Below are 12,378 nucleotides of genomic sequence, written 5' to 3' on the forward strand. Positions count from 1 at the left end.
ATCGCAACTGTTCAGACAACATTTCCCCAAATGTGGAGCAATTTGAAATGATCTTAGGGTGTGTCTGGATGCAACATCGTACAACAGTGACCTTTGCATCGAGAAAGTTCTTTTCAAACCTGAGTATACCAGCAAGAATATCCCAGATTAGAGGTCTGTGTCTTTAACGTCTCTTTAACCCTCGTTAATCATCCTTTATCACAGAGAGACAGAGAGCAGGCTTCAGGCTCACAGGCAGGTGGCACTATCTAGCCAGAATCTAATATTATTATTTCATATCATTTAATCAGACATGATTTACTTACATGGAACTTCATTGCTTTCGTTGCATCTGCTTTTACACTTACATTCTCTTTGTGACAAGTGACCCTGTTTATCCCATTTAAAGTAGTGATATCCAGTTTCTCTTTTCAAGTAAATTTATTTTTATACAAAAGTGAGTCCCTTGGAAGAAAAACATTAGGTCAATAGGAGTACAGGCAATATACAAAATATCATGATGCTATTTTACAGGTATGGCGAACGTTGTGAACAGATTGACGTTTGGAAAATTTTTCTAGAACAGACTTTATTAGAAGGTTGGAATTTCCACTGGCAGAGGGGCTTTTCTCTGGGTTGCTGGGTCCCAGACCCCACCCATCTTCATATCTTCCTTCAGAGAACCCCATCCCGAGGTTCAGAGTTATGGATCCTAAGCCAGAATTAGCCTGAGGAGAGAGAAGGAAAAGGTTAACCCCCTTTCCATAATAAAGCTCTGGGTTCTGGGTCTGATTCCCCCGTCCAGACCCCATCAGCCCATGAGGGCAGGACCCCCCACCTTCCTTCACAGGGGCAAACTGAAGCTCAGCGCATTAGGGCCGTGGTCCAGGTGATACAAGGAGAGAACAGGGACACCCGGTTCCTGTCATCCTAGGAGGACCCCTCCCACCCCATCCACTTCTCCAGTGCTGGCCACAGGAGGCCCAGGCTTCTGGGAAGGTTCCTGTTCAGCTGGCTGAACTGGAGGGATCTCTTAGGGCTGGGGCTCAGAGAGGGAAGGAGTTGGCCCGAGGCCCACGCAGCCCTACCTCAGACAGGGTTTCTGCAGTCCCGGCCGCAGGCACCCAGGCAGCAGCGCTTCCGGCCCTGGCAGTCCGAGTCCTTGGAGCACAGGTGCTGCACGCGGCTCAGGCAGCGCAGACGGTCCTCGGGGCATCTGCCCATCTTAACTGCAACACAGGGGCCGGGGGAGTCCTGCCGGCGCCCCGGGCCTGGGGCTCGGGGTCTGGCTGGCGGTCGGCAGGCGGAGAGGGACCCTTACCTGAGACCTTCCGCACGCACTGGAGGAAGCAGGCTCGGCGACAGCACTTCATCCCTGAGGGACACTGGCTGTCGTGCAGACACTGATCAGGCACCGAGGGGAGGCAGGGCCCGTCATCCGGTGGGCAGCCCCCAGGCTTCTCTGTAAGAGAACTCCCCAGATTTTGCCACTGGAGGCAGTGCAGAATTCAGTATAAGCGCTGTCCTGGGGATCGGGCCATCTAAATTCTCCACTCCATACTTCTTTGCCCATCGTTTGCAATTTTTTTTTTTTAATTTTGGAATGGACTTGCTTGTTTTTTATTTTTTATTGACATCTAAAGTGAAATGTAACATTATATTAGTTTCAGGTGTGCAACGTGATGATTGATTTTTGTATGTCCTGCAGAATGATCACCACAGTGTCTTGTTAACGTCGGTCACCATACATAGTTATAATTTTTTTTCTTGTGATGAGAACTTTTAAGATCAATTCTTTCAGCTACATCCAAATGTGAATTGTAGCATTATTAACTGCAGTCACCAGGCTGTACATTATATCTTTGTGACTTATTTTATATCTGGAAGTGTGTACATTTTGACCCCCTTCACCCATTTCACTCCCACCCCTACACCCTACTTTTGGCAAAACCCACCAACTCTTTTCTGTATCTATGAGCTTGATTTTTTTTAGATGATACCATACAGTATTTATCTTTCTCTGTCTGACTTATTTCATTTAGCATAATGCCCTCAAGGTCCATCCATGCTGTTGTAAATGGCCGGCAAGGCTTTTTTTTGTTGCTGTTGTTTTAGTTTGGTTTGTACTCCAAGCCTCGGTTTTCTGTGAAATGGGAAGCTAGACTGCATCCTCCCAGGGTTGGTTTGAGACTCAGATGACGTAAAAGGCAGAGAAAAAAAAAAACAACGAAGTTCAAAATCTCCACCTGGGCAGTTAGATCGTGCCTGGTCTGGCCCCAGCCCGTCTGTCTGGTCCCTTCGTCTACCCTGTTTCCACTTGGCGGCTCCTGATCAGCTCCAAGCTGCTTCTTTTTGCAGGCCCTGTTTTTTGCCCCGTGCATTACTCTCAAGTTTCCATCTGCCTTCCCTAACCTTCTCTCCAAATCCAGGCTCCCCACTCACAGCCATATACACAGAGACACAGTCATGTACACACACCGGTGTGGTCAGAGTGTTATAGGCACAGAAGGGATGGAGGTGGAGGCATCGCCTGGGTGGGGAGGCACCTTTCTGACTATCTCTGCAGCCCCAGCCTCTCCCATCTGTTGAGAGGTCAGACTCAGCCTTTTAAAGGAAGCGGAGGAGGAGAGATAGGGTAGGTAGAGCTTCCTTCTGACAGATCCCCAATCCCAGAGACCACGCCACCTACTCAACTCCGGAGACCCTTTCACAGATTGGGCTGGGAGACAGAGAAGCCTAGAGAAAGACACAAACAAGATGGGCAGGGGGCCAGACCAGACCTAGTTGGCCACGGAGGATGACAGAAAAGATCATCTCCCTGCTGTGCAGACCCACAGGTCCAGACACCCCCATGGAGACACCAAAGAGCGGGGACCGACCGTCCCCTCCAACCCTCTGCAGAGGCACAGGACACGTGTTCTCACATGGACGCCCATGCAGGCTCAGACACACATGTGTGCGGTCGTCCCTAGGGATACATGGGCAGACTCAGATCACACTGACACTCAGGCACAAAGCTACACATATAACCAGAGGGAGATGTATGCGTGTGAACACAGTCCTACAGTCAGACGTGTAGATAGGCAAGCACCGGGAAACTGGCAAGAAGACATTTACAGCTGCACATGCAAGCAGGCTGACAGGCATGAAGATGTACAGACAAGAGGCAAGCTGCTGGAAGTACTAAGAAGCGGGCACACACACACACACACACACACACACACACTTACACTTCATTGCCTGCCTTCCCCCAAACTCTTATTCTCTCCTAAAAGGTAGAAACCACCTCTGTCCCTGGAGCATAGGAACCTACCCATACTCACCTCCCTTCCTCCTGCCCAAGGCAGCAGGTAACTGGCTCCCCAAACCCAGGAGAGCCACCAGGAGGAGGAGGCTCTGGGCCCTCATGTTTCTGTTGCCGACACCTGATAAAGTAGAATGCTGAGGCCCCCAGATTAATACCTACTAACCTCGGGGAGGCTAGAGTAACTGAGTTGAGGGTGGAAGGAGAGGGGATAAACAGAGTGGTATGTGTCTGCCTCATCCTGGCCCCACCCCCTGCCCAAGAGCAACTGTGCAAGGGTGCTTGTGCAAGAATTGATGATGGGTGAGGACCTTCCCTGGGTGTCACGGGTTGGAATCTGGTTATACCTGTATCTCCTACTTGGTTGTGATTTGGACAAGCCTTGTTCATGTTTGAACCTCAGTTTTTCTCATTTGTATGAAGGGTGAGAGTTGTTGAGTCAGGTGGTCCCTTTCCTGGGTCTCTAACATCTTGATGGCCCAGCAGTGGCTTAGGTGGAGGATAGAAGTCAGCTTTGAATGACCAGGAAGGATTTGCAGAGCTCTGAGACCTGTGAAGGGAGGCATTCGCGTTAGGGTCAGCGCTCTCTGCTAGAGACGGCTGGCCCAGGCTGGAACGGTGAGTGGGGCCAGCCCTGGTCTCTCCTCTAGGGCTCCGGTGGATGAGAGAGAGAGAGACCACTCTGCCTTTGGTAAGATCACCTCCAGTGGCATCTGGTAGAACTGCCCTCTGCCTGGAACTGGCTGAGCATTCAGAGGTGGACAGAGTGAGGCTTTAGGTTTGGCTGCGGTGATAAGTCACAGAGCATGAAGGTGGCCTCTGGGACCCCTTCCCTGGCCCTAAGGGATCCTGAGCAAAAGGTCATCTCAGCCAACCCGCACCCAACCCCCACCCCGCCCTCTGCCTAGATTTCACATCATCCGGCTCCTGTGTTTCGTGGAAGAGAGACAAGTGGCCCTCAGAGTCCTAAGGAGCCCCAAGCGGAAATGTACTGAACCTGAATAACTCACCAGAACGGGAGGAGATCAGGGACATTCTCCTCACCCTCCTGTCTGAAAGATGAGAGAAGAGTCGGTGTAGATGGGAGGGGGCTGGCTCAAGGACACAGTTAATTCTTAACTAGGCTGGGACGTCTTCTCCATGGGAACATCGCTTCTCCATGATCCCCATCCTGTTCTCAGAAGTGAGGCGATCCCTCCTCTGACCCTGAGAAAGGAAGAGAGTGTTCCAGTCCAGGACAACCCTCACAGTCAGGAAGTGCTCCCGGGGGGTTAGCCTCATGCTGTCTTCTAAGCTCTCAGGAAAAGAACGGCCCTGTAGTTCATGATCTGATGTGACTTTGGGAATTCTGGCATCCCCTTGGCAACTTTCTTTAGAAGGAAAGTTTTATGAGGCTGATTTTTATTCCTGATTACAAACTACACAGACTACTTGGCTGTTGCTCACAAGCAAGTTCAATAAAAATCCAAACCCCAAACTGAAGCTCAGAGAAGGAGAGTTATTCCTGAGGTCACACAGCAAGTTCAGGGCAGAGCTGAGACTGACTTCCAGGCCATTGTTCTGGAAGTCACTCAGAGTGTCTCCTCCCAGGAATTTGAACTTCCTTGGCACCTCCTTGGAACAGGACTGCGAGACCAGTGCATGGACAGCAGAGCCATGAGGTCATTGGGGTCTGTCTAGGAAAGTCCCTCTTCCACTGTAGGTTCTTGCCACCCCTTAAGTCTTCCCTACCCCCAAATTATTATTGTCTAGAGAAAGGCTGGCCTGGATGAAGCACAAGCTGGAAAAAAGATTGCTGGGAGAAATATCAATAACCTCAGATATGCAGATGACACCACTGTTATGGCAGAAAGCAATGAAGAACTAAAGAGGCTCTTGATGAAAGTGAAAGGGGAGAGTGAAAAAGTTGGCTTAAAGCTCAACATTCAGAAAACTAAAATCATGGCATCTGGTCCCATCACTTCATGGCAGATAGATGGGGAAACATTGGCAGACTTTATTTTTCTGGGCTCCAAAATCACTGCAGATGGTGACTGCAGCCATGAAGTTGAAAGACGCTTACTCCTTGGAAGGAAAGTTATGACCAACCTAGATAGCATATAAAAAGCAGAGACATTACTTTGTCAACAAAGTTCCATCTAGTCAAGGCTATGGTTTTTCCAGTAGTCATGTATGGATGTGAGAGGTGACTGTAAAGAAAGCTGAGCACCAAAGAACTGATGCTTTTGAAGTGATGTGTTGGAAAAGACTCTTGAGAGTCCCTTGGATTGCAAGGAGATTCAACCAGTCCATCCTAAAGGAAATCAGTCCTGAATGTTCGTTGGAAGGACTGATGCTGAAGCTGAAACTCCAATACTTTGGCCACCTGATGGGAAGAGCTAACTCATGTGAAAAGACCCTGATGCTGGGAAAAATTGAAGGCGGGAGAAGGGAATGATAGAGGATGAGATGGCTGGATGGCATCACTGACTCAATGGACATGAGTTTGGGTAAACTCCGGGAGCTGCTGATGGACAGGGAGGCCTGGCATGCTGCAGTTCATGGGTTTGCAAAGAGTCAGACACGACTGAGAGATTGAAGTGAACTGAGCTGAGAGGATGGCTCATGCCACTAAGTTATTCTAACATATCAGAGACTCAGGGCGTTTGGCTTATCATTTATTTCTCTAAAGAGTCCACAGGAAGGAGGTAACTATGCCATCCAGGAAGATGGAGTGCCTGCCAGTGGAGCTGAATCTCAGACTCCAACAGAGAAGATGCGTAAAGAGCAGGGACCTCCCAGTAAACTGTTGCAGCAACACTTTCTGATATTCTTGGGACATAACGAGGTGAGATGGCAGGGCTAGCAGAGCTGAGGCCTGGTGGAGCAGAACTGAGGGTCGGTGGTCTGGGTTGGAGCCTGCAGTGAAAGTGGGTGTGCCCAGTAGGGAGCTACCTGCAGGTGTGGGGAAGGGATTTTCAAATGTGCAAGACCCAGTGTGGAGACTTCATTTTCCTCCACTGTCTGTACTGGCTTCTAGTCATTAGATCGAATAGCAATGTCTTCCAGTCTTGACCATGTGACCATGTATAGGAGAGGAACCTTGTTGTCCCACCTTCCCAAGCTCTTGGTTGTGTCTCGAACCCTTGTAATTGTCCAAGCCGCCTTCTTTGTTCTTCGTGGCTTGAGGGTGTGCCAAGCCCCTCTCCAATGTGAGTATTTTCTTGCTTGCCCAATATGTAGCACTGGCTGAACTCATTACTGGATTTCTTTCAATGGCTTTGTGTTGTAGCTGTCAACTTTGTGTGAGCAGGGGTGGAGGTGAGTTGAGGAGCCTCCTGTGTCTCAGTCATGGACCAGAACTTCCTGTTTTCAGTTCTTTTACATATACATCTGGGAGTGAAACTGCTGAGTCATCTGGTGATTCTATGCTGACCTTTTGGAGGAACTGTCAGGCTGTTTTCCACAGAGTTGACACCATTTTACCTCTTCCCCAGTATGTACAAAGGTTCCAATTTCTTCACCTCCTAGCCGATGCTTGTCATTTTCCATTAAATTTTTTTCTTATAATCACACCATTGGGTATGAAGTGGTATCTTGTGATTTTGATTTGCCTCTGCCTAATGACTGATGATGTTGAGCATCTTTACCTGGTGCTCACTGGCCACTTGTGTATCTTCAGAGGAATGTCTAAGTTCTTTGCCCATTTTTAAATTGGGGTGTTCATCTTTTGAATGTGGAGTGGTGAGAGATCTTCCTATAGTCTGGGTCACAGGCCCTTATCAGAGCTGGTTTGTTGCTTCTTCTCAGCAGGATCTTCTCACTCTCCTGATAGGAACCTTTGATGCACAAATTTTTAATTCTGTTGAACCTTATGTGTTTTAAATATCCTTTGACTTGAGGCTATTATACATAAAGCAGTTCATGGACTTATTCTTTGAGCTACCTCTCTCCCTCATCCTCCTATCTGATGGAAATTTTGCTATTTGTAGATTATCACAGAAGGTCATATTTACATACTGTTTATTACTCCTTCATCAGACTTAATTCCACAATTAAAATGTTCAGTACTCAGTAATAATCATGTTGCTAATTCCTGCAAACGTCTCTTGATTGACTAAATCTTGTCTCTTGGAAACTCCCCAGGAAAGTTCTCAGAAACAATATTTCTTGAGTTCTTGCACATTTAGAAATATATTTCGGTCAAGGACAAATTAGTTGTACAAAAATCCTCTGTGCATGTTTTCTTTCCTAGAGTGTCTAAGTTTTGCTTCACTATTTTCTGGCATTGAGCATTGCTATCTTACAACCTGATTTTTTAAGGTTTTGTTTCTTTTTTAGTTGGAGGGGAGAGTGTTGGCCTCCTGATGGCTTCTATTTTTATCTTGAAAGACCACTCACCTGCATTTACCTTATGTTTACTATAATGTGAGCTTTTAATATGTAGACTGAAACCTTTTATTTCATAAATATTTTCCTCAAACATTGTTTCAAATAATTTCTGTTTTTGACTTGATTTTCTTCCTGGTAGGACTTGATTTTCCTGTCTGGTGGACCTTCATTGACTTTTTAATATTTAAGACTGTGTTTTTAAGCTACTTCTTTCTTTAGTTTTATTTTATGTTATATGCTTTTCTTATGTTTCCCTTTTTCTTCCTTACTTTACTTGTTCCTTATTATGAAATATTTTTGTCCTTTTCTTCAATGCTCTTCTCTCCATCAGTATCTATTTCACATCTTCCTGTTACCTTGCTATCTCCTCTTTGAGTTTCTATATTTCTGTCTTATGATTGTTCCTCATACTTTTAGGCCTACCTGGTGGCTCAGATGGTAAAGAAGCTGCCTTTAGTGTGGGAGACCTGGGTTCAATCCCTCGGTTGGGAAGGTCCCCTGGAGAAGGAAACGCTGCCTACTCCATTATTGTTGCCTGGAGAATTCCATGGACAGAGAAGCCGCGTGGGCTACAATCCATGGGTTAGCGGAGTTGGACACGGCTGAGCAACTTTCACTTCTCCTCATACCTTTCATTTGCTTCACTAGTTTTAAAAATCTATTTTAGCTTATAATTTTTTCTCAGCTTTGTGGTGATATTTTACTGGGGATTTAAAAACTCCTCTTTCAAATGCTTTGAAGGTTTGCTTCTCATTTCTGTTGTTTTAAAAAGGAGTCTCTTTATACAGCTTATACGATTTCCAAATTTCTTTCTCATTTTAAAATCAGAGTCAAGAACTATCTTTTGAAAGGAGTATCTTATTTGAGTGGGAAGGGTTGGAAGTAATAGGTTTCTTAATTTAGCTCAAGGGCTCCCTCCTCTGTTGCAGTTTTCCTGACACATAGATGGACTTCTCTTTCTCAGGTACTTGTCTGAGAGAGGAGGGCTCCCACCATCAGCCCTGGCCACTATGAGATATTACTCCAGCATTGCAAGGTAACTTCTGCTCTCATAAATACCCTGCATTCTTCTCTATTGATTTTATTCACATCTCCCAGCTCTTGTGTCCTGCCTGACTTATCTCAGACCCACTCACTTCAGCTCCCACTCAAGGTGGGCACTTTGCCTTCTGAGAGGTGAATAGTTTCAAGCTGGAAGTGTAAGTATGGGAGGGAGCTGGGGTATGGCAGGTACTGTGCAGTGTCTGCATCTGCATGCATTTCAGCTGCTCCCAGAATGCCTTCCTGCAGGGGTTGTAAATCAAATGCCTATCTTTTCCCAGACTCTTTCATATCCAGGATTTCACACGTGATTCGGGTTCTTACAATGCGATGTGCTCATACAATAGCTGAAATTGTTTTTCTGGTTGAACTACCTAGATGATTTCTTTTGACGGCCTCTGATTGATGCACTGTTTTGCTTTTACATTATGACATATTTTAAACATCCCTTTGTAACACTTACATTAATGATTATATGTATATATAATCATTTCTTTTGATGCAACTCTTAATTACTCTGGTTTCTCCACTCACGTGATTACTAGAGTGGTTTATTCTAACCTATAATGAATTTTGGTGGTTCAGTGGTAAAGAATCTGCCTGCCAATGCAGGAGATGTGAGTTTGATCCCTGGGTCGGGAAGATCCCCTGGAGAAGGAAATGGCAACCCTCCCCAGTATTCTTGCCTGAGAAATCCCATGGACTGAGAAGCCTGGGGTGGCTACAGTCCCTGAGATTGCAAAAGAGTTGGACACAACTTAGCGACTAAACAACAGCAACAAATTATGAGTTTTAATTTTCTTTTTTCGCTATGTTCAGAATATAAGAGATATTTGCTGTGATGAAATAAAATTCTTATTTCCTGGCAGGATAAGAAAAAACTAAACACAGAATTCTCTGTCTGCATCCGTTTGGGCCTCTTCCCTCCCTCTCTAGTGTGTAGTGTGTGCCTGCATTATATATTAAACAAACTTCCTCGAAGATAGTAGTGTTTGCTTGACCATAAAGATAACATTTTCCCCTTTCTTCTGACATCAGTAATACAATTTCTTCAAAGGATAGCATTCTTTCCCAACTCTGCGGGGATCACAGACTTCCCGCTCTCTTTACACGGGCTTACCTGCACTGTGTGTCCTCGGTGAACTTTGTATAAAATATCAGGATGTCATTTTGATGTATGATCCTTTGTCTCAAAAATGTGTATGACTGTGCCTTCAATTTGTACGTGGTGGAACAGTTTCTCAGAGCTTTCTGAGAGTCTCTCTTCCGGGTTATAATCCTCAGTCTGGTTCAAATAAAATTCCCTTTCTTCTGAATTGTTAACTGAGCTTTCATCAACAACTATAACAAGAAAAAAAATTAGAAAGTAATATGGATGAAGGCAGAGCTACTCATGCTTGTCCCGTTTCCACTCCCATCATCATCATGTAACCAGTATTCACAGCAGTGGATATTCCTTCAAACCCTTTTCCTTTTTTACACATAAGTATTTTAATATACAGGAATGTTCAACTGAAATATTATCAAAACCCATATAGTACTCTCCACCTTTTTTTTTCTGTTGGTAAGATTTCATAGACATCACTGGAAGACAGTAGACAGAGATCTAGTGATATTCATTTTTTTGGCAATATATTTGTAATTGTAATAGAATTCCATGAGACATGATGAGTTTTTTGGTAAATCAACATTTATTTATTTTTCTTTTTCCTTCTATCCTACCTTCTTAACCTGAATCCTCCTTCAGCCACTTAGGGAATGTATATTAATATTATGATGTGCAGGATTCTAAATATGACCATAGTGATATTTATTTACTATAGCCAAGTTAGAAACATACTCTCATCATGTGCAGTCATCTGTTTGAGGACTCTCTATTCTGTTTCATTTGCATATCTGTCTATGATTGTTGTAATACCACTTTATCATAATTATTACAGCTTTAAAAAAAAGCTTGATATCTCCTACATCAAGTCTTATTAAATTATTCTTCAAGAGTATTTTGGCTATCTTGCCTTTTGCATTTTTTGTATGCATTTCAGAATTGCATTGCCAAGTTTCTCTTGGTTTACTTTTGTAAAAAACTTTTCTGGGGGTTTGAGCGCATTTAGACTAAAAATCAATTTGAAGAGAATTGCCATGCTTATCATATTGAGTCTTCCAATCCATGAACATGGTATACATACCTGATTTGGGAGTGTTAGAAAATGTCTCTCACTAAAGTTTTATACTTTTCTCTGTAGTGATTCTGCACAAAACTTATTACATATATTTATAAGCTTTTCATATTTTATATGATTATAAAAATTATTAAAATTTCATTTGCTGATTTGTGTTGTTAATGTATATTGATTTTTGTACCATTGATTTTTGTACCATTGATTTTTGTACATTTCCTTTGTATGCATCTGTTATGATAAACTCTCATTGATTCTAGCAATTATATGTAGATTTGTTTGGAATTTTATGAACATTGTTGATTTTTATATTCATGAATCTGTGTTCTATGAGTGAAATTTGCTAAAATTTCACTTTTTAACAAATCTTCCTTTTTCATAGAATCCTTGTTGATAATTTTATTTTTAAACAACTTTTTGACATATAATTGGTATAAGTTCTTATTAAGCTCTGATATCAAGATTATGTTTACTTCATAAAACATAAGAAACTGGGAATTGCTTCTTATTTTTATTTATGTCATTTTTTTTTTTTTAATATTATTTTATTAGTTGGAGGCCAATCACTTCACAACATTTCAGTGGGTTTTGTCATACATTGACATGAATCAGCCATATAGTTACACGTATTCCCCATCCCGATCCCCCCTCCCACCTCCCTCCCCACCTGACTCCTCAGGGTCCTCCCAGTGCACCAGGCCCGAGCACCTGACTCATGTATCCCACCTGGGCTGGTGGTCCGTTTCACCATAGATAATATACATGCTGTTCTTTCAAAACATCCCACCCTCACATTCTCCCCGAGTTCAAAAGTCTGTTCTGTACTTCTGTGTCTCTTTTTCTGTTTTGCATATAGGGTTATCGCCACCATCTATCTAAATTCCGTATATATGTGTTAGTATACTGTAATGTTCTTTATCTTTCTGGCTTACTTCACTCTGTATAATGGGCTCCAGTTTCATCCATCTCATTAGAACTGATTCAAATGAATTCTTTTTAACGGCTGAGTAATATTCCATGGTGTATATGTACCACAGCTTCCTTATCCATTCATCTGCTGATGGGCATCTGGGTTGCTTCCATGTCCTGGCTATTATAAACAGTGCTGCGATGAACATTGGGGTGCACGTGTCTCTTTCAGATCTGGATTTCTCAGTGTGTATGCCTAGAAGTGGTATTGCTGGGTCATATGGCAGTTCTATTTCCAGTTTTTTAAGAAATCTCCACACTGCTTTCCATAGTGGCTGTACTAGTTTGCATTCCCACCAACAGTGTAAGAGGGTTCCCTTTTCTCCGCACCCTCTCCAGCATTTATTGCTTGTAGACTTTTGGATAGCAGCCATCCTGACTGGCGTGTAATGGTACCTCATTGTGGTTTTGATTTGCATTTCTCTGATGATGAGTGATGTTGAGCATCTTTTCATGTGTTTGTTAGCCATCTGTATGTCTTCTTTGGAGAAATGTCTGTTTAGTTCTTTGGCCCATTTTTTGATTGGGTCGTTTATT

At 43.8% G+C, this 12,378-nt stretch overlaps 1 protein-coding gene across 1 annotated transcript; it reads right to left on the reverse strand.

The window, feature by feature from the left end:
* Positions 1-1,068: 1,068 nt before the first annotated feature.
* Positions 1,069-3,387, reverse strand: WFDC5 (WAP four-disulfide core domain 5). Its single transcript, XM_065919793.1, has 3 exons — positions 3,303-3,387; positions 1,301-1,441; positions 1,069-1,208 (listed from the first exon to the last, which is right to left on the reverse strand). Exons 1-3 carry the CDS (start codon positions 3,385-3,387, stop codon positions 1,069-1,071), a joined length of 366 nt encoding a protein of 121 aa, XP_065775865.1.
* Positions 3,388-12,378: the final 8,991 nt, after the last annotated feature.

Source organism: Muntiacus reevesi, chromosome 2 (assembly GCF_963930625.1).
Source record: "Muntiacus reevesi chromosome 2, mMunRee1.1, whole genome shotgun sequence".
Taxonomy (NCBI): Eukaryota; Metazoa; Chordata; class Mammalia; order Artiodactyla; family Cervidae; genus Muntiacus; species Muntiacus reevesi.

What these genes read in the sequence shown, in the direction of transcription:
- WFDC5 (XM_065919793.1), bottom strand. Translation starts at nt 3,387, where the DNA reads ATGAGGGCCCAGAGCCTCCTCCTCCTGGTGGCTCTCCTGGGTTTGGGG. An exon ending in CTTGGGCAGGAGGAAGGGAG is followed by an intron (nt 1,442 to 3,302) that starts GTGAGTATGGGT and finishes GTTCTCTTACAG; the next exon opens with AGAAGCCTGGGGGCTGCCCA. An exon ending in GTGCGTGCGGAAGGTCTCAG is followed by an intron (nt 1,209 to 1,300) that starts GTAAGGGTCCCT and finishes CCTGTGTTGCAG; the next exon opens with TTAAGATGGGCAGATGCCCC.